The following is a 13,410-nucleotide window of genomic DNA, read 5'->3' as shown; positions in this document are numbered from 1 at the left end:
ATATGATGATATGAGATATTAAAATGAGATGATTTCATTCCATAGACACGTTTCATGTAATGGACACTTGAGTGTAAATGCTATGAGATGATTTCATTCCATGGGGCTTCCAAACTAAGTTACCTAGATGCTGCAAGGACACACAGCTGGGTACTGTGTCAGATACAATTTTTTTACTTAAAACTGAAGTATCTGATATGATATGGAATGCCAGCAACTCTTGTACAGGTATCTTCTTATAACTCCCAAATACCAACACATTAAACTTTAAACCAGTGTTTAAAAACCTGACATGGGCATCAAATCCTTTCCCTCTCTGGGTGATGGGATTAATGGTTCAAGTCTCTGGGTTGAATGGGTCAGTCCATTTTTTTTAAGTAAATTAAATCTGAATAGTTGGATTAATGGGTCTGGGGTTAGACCAAACCATCCTGGCTTCTGGGTGAGGTCGAATAGTTTGACCCTCTGGGTCAACGAAAGTTTGAAAATACTGGTTTAAACACAGACATGGCCACACAAGGAATCTTAATAAATAATAGAGAGACATGCCCACACAAGGAATCTTGGTAAACAATATCATTGTCATCACCTAAACCTTGTCTCAACTATTGGCTACATGAATCTTATTTCACCATTCGGTTCTGTTTTGTGCCATATCTATTGTTTAATTGTGAACCTTGATAAATATTAGAACATAAAATTCAAGGGAAGCAAGAATGCAAGATATCTTGCAAGGAATGCAAACAAACCATAACCTCCTTATGGTACGAACACCATAAAAGCTTCTGGAATAACAAACCAAGATGTGATCATTACCTCGGCTTACTGTAATTACCATACTGAATAGAACAAAACTACAACAAAGACAGTAAGAGACAACCAAGGTTGTCAATATTGGGGGGGAAATGAAATAAGAATTAGGTGTATGTATTTTAGCTCAACCTCTACATTGACATGTTTCTGCTTTTATATTTTGTGCACAACTCAAAGTCTTATTGACTCCGAACAACAGATTTCTCATCGCTTATCTCAGTCCCTACCTCAACACGTTCTTAATATGCTCTTTGATATTTACCTTCACTAGTTTTCACTGATTGTTTGACCTTCTTTGGCATAGGCCAATTTTAAACAATGGTGTATTCTCTCACTTTGTTAATCAACCCTGAAATGTACAAGGTGAAGTTGTGATCCCTGATTCTCATCCAATTTCTTAGAACAGTCTGGAACCATTTGATACCGAGGAGATGCTGTACGCAATTTGTTATTATTCACCTTGAGAGGTTATGATGATGGGTTTATATCTTTTTGTTCGAGTAACTGAATAGCATATTCTAAAATGCTAATATATGAGCCAAAATATAAGCCTTAAATGCACATGTTTTTTAATAAACAAAAGGCTTATAAAACATTGTGAATTGTTTCATCATCATTATCATCATCATTTAAGCCTTATCCCAACTATATGGGGTTGGCTACATGAATCCTGTTTTACCATTCCATTCTGTTTAATGCCATATCCATTATTAAATTATGAGCACTCAAATCATTTCATACTACTCTGACCCATGTCCTTTTTGGTCTGCTCCTAGCCCTTCTAGCCCCTTCAACTTGTATCTGATTGCTTCTTCTTACAGGTGCTGTAGGTGGTCTTTTATGTATGTAACTGAACCATCTGCGTCTACTTTCTCGAGTTTAATCACCTATTGGAGCTACTCCTATATTCTTTTGAATGGCTTCATTTTTATCCTTATTTTGGTGTTTTTACGAGATATATTGTGACTGCTGTGCTAACCAGGGTTAATTTATATTTTTCATGGATTGATTAGTCTCGAAAAATAAACATGATTCTGACTCTTTGTTTTTTGAAATTTAATATCTTTGTTCAAGTCATTTTACATGTTCTTGAGGCTCAAGTCTCTAATTCGAGGCATGAAAAGGTATTGCCTTAAACTCGGTATAGATGTACTTGCTAATTAGAGCTTTATCTTCCTTGTAGCTAATGCCTATCTTCCTATAAAATCATCATGATTTACTGGCCTCTGATCTTTTACCACTTGGGATCTTTTCTAATGTCTCCAATTAATTGGTCTTTGATGAGCTAAGATCAGCTCAAATAAACCTATAAAGGTCTATTGCTAATGTTGTTCCCAAACTACCTGGGGTCTTGGGAGGGGTGGACTGGTTATGGACCTTACTTTTGGCATTTTTTTTTTTTGCATAAAGTGGCTTCTCTCAGATTCAAGGCCATATTCTAACGCTTATCAGCTCAAGAAATTTAATATAAGCTGACAAACGCTTATTCCAGCTATATGGGATTGACTATATGAATTCTATTTTGTTCATAAAAAAATTAAAGAAGTCTATTTTGTTGCTTATCTTAAAAAATATGAATTCTATTTTGCCACTCTGCTCTATCAATGACAGGACAATATTGTCTGTCAGATTTTGAGCTCCATAATCATTTCTCTCTATCTCAACCTATGTCCTTTTTGGCCTTCCCTTAACTCTTCTAGAATCATTACATGCCACTTCTTACTTGTATAGTGGATAATCTTCTATATACCATGTCTCTTCAACTAACTTGTTTTACTGTCCTCAACTGAAGAAACCACTGTGAGTTGAATATGGTACTTGCAGAACCACCTTTAAATTGATAGAATAAAAGGGGAATGGGATTTTTAAGTTCTTTGCTAGAGCAATATTAATAGAAGATGATGGCACTGGAAAAAACATCACACCAACCTGATAACCAAAAACAAAGAAAAGCCTAAACTAACCCCATGGTGTTTTTCCTTAATCTCTAAAGTTTCCACTATTTAATTTATCAGTAAAAAGTTTCCATTATTTAAAAAATTCTGCAAATAGTGTACTATGTTCTCATAGGCTGAAGGATATTTTTGGATTTTTTATTTATCATTAACATTTATCTGAAAAGAAAATATACATTTACCTCCTAAGATATAGAAAACTAGGCACCACACTATTCAGTTCCTTTGAAATGTTGCAAGTTACAATCAATCCCTGGCTCAAGTCCTTGCATGCTCCAGTTTAGAGCACTTTTTGTCCTTCCTAGTCTAAGCTAGACAGCGAGCCAAACTATTTGCATATCTTGGAATCCACCTGAACAAGCAGTTCAGATTAGATGCCATAACTTTTACATCCCTCGTCAGATATTGAAGTTTCCAGGGGCCTTTCGTGTTTGATTGAAACCAGCTGACTGCTATTTAATAATCACCTTTTATTTTCATTACACTCCAGCCTGTTTCAACTGCTAACTTCAAACCTTGATGTGCCATCAGCTTTGCTCATAAAGAATTTCAAACTCCCGCTGCTTCTTCACAAGTCATCATTATGTTTCTTTAATGGTCTCTGAAAATTCCCCCAACACCTGATTATTCTGGATTGCAAATCAAATTCTTAAAATTCTAATATATTATTCCCTCTTTTTGGGCACTTGCCATTCAGTAGCTGCTACCTGTCTTTGATGTGAATATACTATCACCATAGACCAATCATGAAGAACTGAGTCTATTTTTATGCCCTTTTCGTCTCTAGTCAACACCAAAAGTGCCACTTGTATTAGCATGCAGAGGTCAAGGATGCAACTTGTATCTTGATATTTGTTCTTAAAGATTCTGGCATTTTGTGCACACCAAATACTTTCATAAGAGAGCTGCCCTTTTTCTTTTTCCCGGTTGGTACAAGAGGGCATCTCTTGTGCACTGCCAATTAATTTTTCCTCTTATTGCTATGAGCTGAGATGACAATATCCCTACAACATCTGAGGGAGAAGACCATGAAAAACCAAAGAGAGTGTAAATTTGTTCCTATACTTTTATAGTGAAAGTGCATTCTAGAAAGAGGTGCCTAGCACCTTCTTCATTCCTTGGATAGAGGGATCACACAGGAGGAGAATCATCCTAGCAATAAACTTTAACTTTTAAGAGGCATTGGATCAGTCCCATGATCACTTGCCAGAAACAAAGGATAAGAAGGGGATCGATGATTTAAAAGGTGGCCTTTGGCATGCCTAGGTGCACAGTCGAGATGCATTCAAGGTATGTGCCTTGCCTAGGCCCTAGATACAATACTTTCAAAAGGAGTTTGCCTGGTGTGCCTTGCACTTCAGCCCAAACATGCGTTTTTTTTTTTTATTTTTTTTGTTTTTTGAACCTAGTGGCTGGGCTAGGTTCGCTCGCTCACTCAAAAAGTAAGTGCCTTTTTGTCCTTTTTTTTAAATTTTTTACTCGCTTCACTTGCTCACCGGAGCTTTGAGAATCCCATATTTACTAATGTTGTTCATTGATTCATCCTAATATAATACATTCTTAAAAGTCAATTAAAATTATAAAATCATGTTTTACACCACATTAGCTATTTGAAGTAACACAATTGGAAGAAAAATGAGATTAAGGGTTTTACATGCTTGAATATGTTTTATTTGTTTGATTTTATTTTTACATTTTCATTTGAATATGTTTTACATGCTATGTTTATGTATTTTAATTTGAGATAATATGCTTATTAAAACATTTATTTTAAAATTTAATTTAATTTTTTAATTTATATTATGTTTAATATTTTTATTTTATTTTATTTTATTTTGCATTTTTGTATTTTTAGGCATTTTTTGCATTCTTGCGCCTTGCTTCAAAAAGGTGTCTACCTTGCTTTGTGCCTCGGGCACAATTTGCCCTTGTGCTTTTTTTGCGCCTTGCGCTTTTAAAACACTGAGGGGGATTATTGCCTTAGGCTTTGAACAAGAGGCATAAGGGAAATATGTGCTACTTCTGTCTTGAAAGGGGACGAAAAATCAACGGAGGAAGGGACATGATATTGACAACTACAAGCAACTCTGAGGGGATACCTATGTAATTGTGAGTTAAATAGGGGAAGGTTGACATTTTTTTGGACATGTCAAGGAGGTTTTATTTGCATGATACAAGTCAATGTAGATATTAGAGTCGGGGGAAGTTGTTAAGTCTAGCCAGAGAGGGAATAGGTACAAGTGCACTACGTAAAAGAAACATTCATGGCTAGGTGGTTCCTGAGCTGGGTATCCAATCCTGTTGTCACTAAGTTGGGGGGGTTATGGGTATGGACTTGTGTTGCTTGGTTCGTAATTTTTGATGTACATTTTTTTTTGATAAATAATTTTTGATGTACATTTTTACATGTAGAGTTGGGGAAGTTTCGGAGATAATTCTCTAATTTCGCTAAGATACTTGACAAATCTATAAAATCAGATAAGTTTCCTAGAAACATTAAATTTGCTAATAAACCTTCAAGAGATCATTAGAAAAAATATTATTGCACATTTAAGGCTTAAAAACCATAGCAAAGAATTATATAATTCATATAGGACAAAATTAAGCGATTGTGATAAGTATGTTTCTGTGTCTCCCTTTTGGTCTTTAGCCATCTTCTCATCTTTATGTATGTCAGTTGCATGCCATTTTAACTTTTGTCTTTGTTGTTACTACATGTTATGATTAGATTGAGAATGCTCTTTTGTGGTTATATGCATTTTTCTTTCCTTTTGAATCATAGTAACTTAGTAAGTGAATCATATCGAAGTAGTAAGCCAGTTATCCAATTGGTAATTCTTGATTGGTTCTTTTAGTTTTTTTTTTTTTAAACTATGATGATTTTAATGAAATATTGAAAAGTTTTTAATAATATTCTAAATTTTTAAACTTTAAATATATAGTTTATCAATGAAATCTGAAGCATCGCTGACATATTGGCAATGTATTGTGGGTAATTTGGGAAAAAAAGATTCCCGAAGATTTCGTATCACCATCTAGCAAATGGAGATATATTGGGGATATTTTGCCAAATGTCGTTGATATTGCAAACCATGACTATTATGCTACCCAACAGCCCTATGGGGGATATGCGTAGGGAGGGAGGGAACTAACTGATTGGGCATCTATTCTTCATTTTACTCTCTTACTTGGCAAGATTCATGTTATCTGACCTTGAATGATCTTATCCTTTGTTGGGTAAATTATTTCCTTATTATGTTTCCCTATTTCCTAATATGCTTTTTCCCCTACAAAACATTCAGGTTCTTGTTACTCTCCATCAGGCAGTTATTCCTCATCTGTCAAATCCTGTCATGTTATGGTGAGCCCTCTCTTGAGGTCTCTTTTCCTTTCTTCTATATTTGGTTTATTTTATGTGTATAACTGAGGAGCGTCTTATTTATCATGTGACCATATGCAGTGACTTCTTAACAAGATCATATGACATTGGTGGTGGTGTTAGTGTCATGGCTCTTAGCAGCCTGTACATTCTTATGACACAGCATGGTTTAGAGTATCCCAACTTCTATCAAAAGCTTTATGCGTTACTTTTGCCTTCTATCTTTATGGCAAAACATCGGGCGAAGTTTTTTGAGGTAGTATTTGTTGATTGATCCATTAAGATAGTTGATAACCTTTTGTTGTAAATTCAAGGTTTTCTTTTACTTCATCCAATTGGTAGCTAAGCTGATTCAGAATTTTGATGTTAAGAGTTGGGAACAAACAGTTCTGACTATAGAAAGATTTAGTTTGTGGAGATGATACTGTAATATTGTCTAAGTTGTTTTGTATTCTGCAGCTTCTTGATGCTTGTTTGAAATCTCCACTTCTTCCAGCATATCTGGCTGCTGCATTTGCTAAGAAATTGAGCAGATTGGCACTTTTGGTCCCTCCTTCAGGAGCACTAGTTATTATTGCTCTAATACACAACCTCCTAAGGAGGCACCCTTCAATTAACTGTTTGGTTCATTGGGTAATGTTACTCTCTCTCTCTCTCGCACACACACACACAGACACACACACACACACAGACATCTGTCTACCAACTACCATATACTATACATGATTGCATGTATGAAACTGTGAATTATAGTGGGTGCATTGGTATGCAAATATTCTTTTTTTTGTGTATGTGTGTATGCTTTTCTTTGTTAGATGTGTAATAATTGTGAAGATGTGGACATCATTTTCTCTCTGACACACGCATAGTGCTTCAGTTTCTCTCATTTTTGTAATAGCAAGTTTGATACCATTCACGGGCACATTAACCATAGCAGCCATATATTGTAGTTTAAGGGATATTGGGCAGATTCCCTTCCTTCTGACATAGTACAATTTGTATGAATTTCGCATATAGTAGAATAATTCTAATGACAGCAAAAATTGAACCAAGTTGACAGACTTGAGAAACTTTATGCAACATATAGAGTGACAAACTTGAGAAAATTCTTTCGTTGGCTTTCCTTTTTTCAGAAAAAAAAAATCTTGTTGGCTTCCAGTTGTGGCTCAAGTAATTAATAAACGACTTTGGCTGCTGATTTGAGCATGTTCCATTTTCTGATAAATGGATGCTCCTTTTAATTAAGCAGCTAGAGTATGAAAATGATACTAATATTAGATTCAACAAGAAATAGCAGGGGTATTTCTTGTCTTTAACTGTCTTTAGAAGCGGGGGTGTTATTAAAAAACCATAAATGCTTGGGATTTAGGCACTTGAATTGAGTTGTTCTCTATTCACAGGGGGAAGGGGTCCCAATTCACAGTCCATAATTTTTGAATTATCTACTTTGTAATCACTTAAATCTTTTGTTATTTCTCTAATATGGGTTCTTCCATTATTCTTTCTTTGATGGAGAAATCTTCATATCAATTGTGATATTTACAGCTAGAAGGTGATGAAAATGATAGAGAAGTTTCAAGTGAAGCTGGTGATTTTGGTAAGAGCAAGGATGGCATTGGCCATGATGCGTCCTGCAAAAGGCCAGGAGTTGACCCTTTTAATATTGAGGAGAATGACCCTGCAAAATCTAATGCCATGAGTAAGTGCTTTTAAAATTTTTAACCATATAATTTCTGCATGGTTCTATGGTTTGTTGTGAATTGTATTGTAAAGAAAATAATGACAATGCTTGATCTTTTAAATAAATATCCTTTCTGCCTCCATTTAATCATTTGGCTTGTTATTCAAAAAAATCACTTTACCTCTGGGACTTCTAATAACAAATGAACTTTTCTCTGGGGCTTCTAATAATTGCCTTCCTAGAATATTGTGAATTCAGCAAAACTTATTAGGAATTTTTAGAAGGTGCAAATTTTGGAAAATTATCTACTTAGTTTGTGTTCTGAAATCTGAACCTTGTTGACACCCACTACACATATGCCCAGCCTTTTGGGATAATGGGACTCTTTTAACCCCTCCATTTTGTAATTATTTTTCAATCAATCTGACTGCATCATAAAAGGCTCAAAAGATCCCTGAAGGAAATACCACCCTGATTCCCTAAAGTAACAGTAGAGGTAGGAGCTGGAGTAGTTTTTTGTCTGGATATAGCAAGTGGCAAATGCAGAGCATATTGGAAACAGGTGAGAGCGAGGAGGCATGCCCATAAAATAATATTAAAATTCTAAAGTATATCAACTTGGCATGTGGATCAGGTGTCAAATATAGAGGTGTACAATATATACTAGTGTCCAGCATGTCCTTTTCCTACTATTATTCTTGTTGCTAAATACCAACCGCATTTGCTGATCTATTCTCTTATTCTTGAAGAACAAATGAAGAAAATGATTGTTAGGATAGAAACCGCCTCTATGGATTGAGAGTCTTAATGAAAACGAAGGAATGTTGATGCTCTGGTTAGGGCGACTCTTGCATGCCATGTGTCCTCTTAGTACCTATAGAAATCGACAATGCTGAGAGGAAAAAGGATTAAGTGGCTGGTGAGGGAGATGGAAGTGAAGATGAGGTGGGTTCAAAGATCGGCTAATTCTTTGGCTGATGGATTAACTAAACAAGGGGTAGAAAGGGACTCAATGTTTTGGGCCAATTTGTGAACTACTGTTTCCATTTCCTTTTCGTTTCTTTTCTTAAGTTCTCTAGCTGTATGTGGAAGACAAGAGTTCTTGTCTTCTTCTTTGTAATCATCTTTATCCTGAATTAATGAAATTGCTAATGAATGCGTTATCGATAAAAAAAAAAAATCGACAGTGCTGCCATCTCCAGCATATTATGTGTCTGTGTCTGTGTGTGTATTCAGACTAACCAAATTCACATACACCCCCCTAAAAAAGGAAAAATCTACAGCTACACCAATTTCTCCCAATTTTAAACCCTTCCTTTTTGATGAATAATAATAAGTTTATTGATTCAGAAGCAACTTTAAACCCTTCCTTTTTCCTCTATCTTGATTTCTAGTATTGATAAAAAGATGACACTAAGAAACTCTCCTAGACAGGATCATGAATGGTTGCTGTAGGATTTCCTCCTTTTGTTCAGCACTTCACCCTGTTTAAAAATTAACTTACATTTGCCATGCTAATTTTATTGGTAATCTTTGCAATAGATCAATTCATATGCATAATTCTGTATTTCATCTGTTTCTGTTTTGTTTATGCATATTTTTGAGGGTAGGTTGTATCTTTAGATTTTCAGTCATGCGATGTACTAATATGGTTGCTTATTATAATGTATGTGCCAATATAATTGCTGGAGCAGAAAGTTCTTTATGGGAAATCGACACACTCCGCCACCATTACTGCCCAGCTGTTTCAAGGTAAGCATATTGTATTGCTGATCCCTTTAACCCCCCTCCAAAAAATAAATAATAATAAACAAAGGTTTATTCCTAACAACTTACTCTGCATATTTATAGATTTGTCCTTTCACTTGAGACTGACCTGACTGTTAGAGCCAAGACCACTGAAGTTGCTGTGAAGGATTTCAGTTCTGGTTCATATGCCACAATATTCAGATCGGAGGTAAGATTTGTGGCTTCTGAATTCTGATATAAATTTATAGACTTTTCTTTTTTTCTTTTAAATTGTCAACTTCATTTGTTATCCACGTTCTATGGGGAATTTGTTCATGGGTTGCTAAAAATGCTTAAGAAAAAGCTCATTTTCAAGGGAGGAAGAAGGCATGCCAAGGCATATAGTTGTTGGGGCTAGGTGACTGGGGAGTGGGGAGTACCATGTTGGCTAGCAGACATTAAAGGTGATCTTGCATGAAATAATGAAAACTATGGGTGGACCCCATGGGGGCAAGATTCATTTTCAAGGGAGGAAGAAGGCATGCCAATTGCCAAGGCATTGCGGCAAGGCTAGGTGACTGGGGAACCTTGTTGCCTAGCAGACATTAAAAGTGATCTTGCATGGAAGAATTAAAACTGGGGTGGAGCCCATGGGGAAAGAACTGTGGAGGCTGTGGAGCCCAATTTTTTTTTTTTAACAAGAGGGAGATTGAAATGTATGTGTGCGCCTGTGTTTATTGTGGAGAAAAAGAAAAAATGGAGCAGAACCCCTGTTCTGGTCATTAATTAGAAATACTGAGAGGAATGATGAGTTGATCACAGAGGAGAAAAAACTAAGGTGAAAATGCCCTGATCTACTATAAAGTTGATGGTGTTTTGTTTTGCTCATAGAAACTCAGAGGTTAGTAAAAGAATATCTTGTGAAGTATACATGACGAGGGTTACTAGTTGAAGCACTACTATAATAAAAGCACTACTTTCCCATTGCTGTTGTGATTTGCTCTAAACCCATTTTATGGCTCTCAAGATTGAAAATTGGTCTTTTATGATGCCCTTTTTACACGCTTTTACCCCATTATGATATGGTTTATTGGTTTAGCTAAAATTGGTGTACATTTTATATAAAAAACACCAAGTTTAGGCACAAAGCAACCCCAAAAGATATTTTTACATGTCTCCTCGACATGTGTCAAAAGTATGCATGAAGCTACAATTTACATGGTACCATCCAGTGGCCCAGCAGATATGCTGCCTTTTTTCAATTAAGGTGGAGCAAACCTGGATTCAAAAATCAGTTTTTTCTCCCTCCTATCAGAGCCACAGGGTTTTTGGTTGGAATTTCATTTGTTTTTGCTTCATCTTGGTACATAAAACCTTTCAGTGATATTGTTGGAATATGAACCACAGATTGGACGCAGGGTGAAACAGGTCCCTCTTGCATTTTACAAAGCAACTCCAACCTCCCTGTTTTCAGAATCTGAATTTGCAGGCTGGACTTTCAAAGATAGTGAGAAACGGGAAAAGGAGAATGATGACAATCCAATACTAAATACGCCATCGGAAGGTAACAAGTCTGCAAAGAGACCACGAACTGAGTGCTGAACCAGCATAGAATTTTTGCTTCTAAAGCGATTTTTGGCCTCTTCATCTGCAGTATATTTACCTTAACCTAATAGCGGAAGTAATATTCTCCAATCAATTCTCTTCTCTCTCTCTCTGTTCAATTATTTGATCAATATGTTGTAAAGCTTGTTGAGAATATTTTGATTGATTTTAATGATTTTTTTTTTACTTTTTCTCTCGCCTCGTTAATAGGCTTTTTATGCTGTTGAGGCATATTTTAGATGGTTGCCCACCTACACTAAGGCTATTGAATTCTTAATTGTATTGATGGTATTGGCTATTGGGTTTGAGGATGCCATCGCCCATGAGAAATTTGTAAAACAATTCCATTCGTGACAATTGTCAAAAACGTCTTCAGAAGGGAGGAGTCTTTAGTGCGCACCTTGAAGTGATTTCATATCTGATGTGTCCAGAGAGCCACGAACCAGGAGGCAGTGTCTCGGAGACACCACGGAAAATTACCCATGAACATTGTATTGAGTTTCATGTGCTCACCAGTCAAATTCCTTTTTAATGAAATTGATTCTGATAAAAAAAATTTCTTGACTTAACGAAAAATATGATGATACACCATTCCTCGCTTGAACAACTCTTTCAACTCCACGGTCAACAATGATTCTCTTCAAACTCTTAGGATCCGTTTGGTTTGCTGTTAGAATTGGAATCTGAATCGAAATCCTATGGAATCAGAATCTGAATCGGAATGCTCCATTCTCATAGTGTGTTTGGCTTAGACAGGAATGAGAATAGGAATTTAAATCAGCAGGAATGAGATTTCATTCCCAAGGGAGGGGAGGGAATGGACATTCCCTCAAATGGGAGAATGTCGTTCCAGCAGGAATGAGAATGAGAATGAGATTCTGATTCCGTTCAATCAAACAGTTGGAATCAGAATAGTCCATTCCGTTTCTGATTCTAGACCCTTTTTCTCACGAACCAAACGGGGCCTTAACTCTTAAGGCAGATGAAGACGAGAGATGACCAGTTTTGAGTCGCTTATCTAAGTCATCAGCCCACAAGGCACAACAGATGCCCATTGCATTCCAACGTTTTCAAAACAAAAAACACCTAAATGCTTTATGTAATGCCTCCTTGGTTTGGTGATGGGAAATCTATTTCCTTATATAGTGGATTCCAGTCATGCCCCATGGCCATGGTTTTATTTGCCAATCCGATGTCAAGATATTTTTTGGGAAATTTTCAGATTAGTACCTTGTACTTTGGATTTATTGTCATTTTAGTCCTTGAATTTCAAAATGTGTTAATTCAGTATCTAAGTTTACAAAATGTGTTAATTCAGTATCTAAGTTTAAGCAGCCGTTAAATTGCATGTAAAAGGACATAAATACCTTTAAGTGTCATCTAATTTTCTTTATTAATCGGGTCTTCACATTGGTTCTAATCCGTAGAAATGGAAATATCACTAGAAAACTGTCTAGAGAACTTCCTCTGCCTCCTTCCGCCGGTTCTTGTCTCATGCACATAGCCATTGTCAGGTCCAGGGGTGATTCTCTCCGGTGAGTCTCCATTAGGGATGACAAGTCTCCTTTGGTTTTGGATTTCCTTTTTTTATTTCGTGCATCTTCAAGAATTCATTCTACACATGCATTAATAATGCATTTAACACTTGATGACTTGAACAGGAAACCATCCGTGTTTAACTTTTTATTTTTTTTGCCTAAATCCATTCTACAACAGGCCTTTTTTTTGTTAGATAACAAAATACAAAACATAATAAGTCATTCCCAGAGAGTTTTTCTTTCTTTCTGCTCCTTGTTTCAGGATGAGCGAAGCTTGTCGTCCCCGATGGTATCGAACCACCAAACGTCACCATAAATGTCTTCTTCTCATTTGGCTGACTGAAACTCAATGTATTCGGCTCAACCAAGATCTTCACGGTCATCGTCTACAAAGACATGCATGCCTTATAGGTGCCTGGAGTGCCCACGTTTGTCAGCATCTAGGTGTACTTTACCATGGTGGTGGTGGGCCTGGTGGTTAGGGGTGCAAATGGATTGGATCATGTTCTGATTCGATCTGAGATCCGATCCTATTTGGTCGAATTCGGATAACCTTTTGTTGGACCTTTGGACGATCTGTGTGCATCCCTAGTGATGGTTCCACCCTATTTGAATGGGACAACAAACAAAGGGTGGTGTTGACATTATTTTATTGCACATTTGTTTTATAAGAAGATGATGAATAGTGTTCTATTTCAAAAGGATAATTTT

The 13,410-nt window shown here is 36.3% G+C and overlaps 1 protein-coding gene across 2 annotated transcripts in view; it reads left to right on the top strand.

Moving 5' to 3' along the window:
• EMB2762 (CCAAT-binding factor) overlaps positions 1-11,539 on the top strand; it is a 36,903-nt gene extending 25,364 nt beyond the window's left edge. For both annotated transcript variants that reach the window (XM_010267925.3, XM_010267924.3), the window contains 7 exons: positions 6,071-6,129; positions 6,229-6,403; positions 6,607-6,780; positions 7,693-7,846; positions 9,523-9,580; positions 9,680-9,785; positions 10,964-11,539. In XM_010267925.3, the coding sequence (XP_010266227.1) occupies positions 6,071-6,129; positions 6,229-6,403; positions 6,607-6,780; positions 7,693-7,846; positions 9,523-9,580; positions 9,680-9,785; positions 10,964-11,158 (921 nt within the window). In that variant the 3' untranslated portion in view covers positions 11,159-11,539. The remainder of the gene's footprint in view (positions 1-6,070; positions 6,130-6,228; positions 6,404-6,606; positions 6,781-7,692; positions 7,847-9,522; positions 9,581-9,679; positions 9,786-10,963) is intronic.
• The last annotated feature ends 1,871 nt before the right edge of the window (positions 11,540-13,410 follow it).

This window comes from Nelumbo nucifera, chromosome 5 (assembly GCF_055504915.1).
Source record: "Nelumbo nucifera cultivar China Antique chromosome 5, China Antique-T2T, whole genome shotgun sequence".
Taxonomy (NCBI): domain Eukaryota; kingdom Viridiplantae; phylum Streptophyta; class Magnoliopsida; order Proteales; family Nelumbonaceae; genus Nelumbo; species Nelumbo nucifera.
The sequence above is the reverse complement of the archived record's forward strand: the minus strand, read 5'-3'. Positions and strand labels throughout refer to the sequence as shown.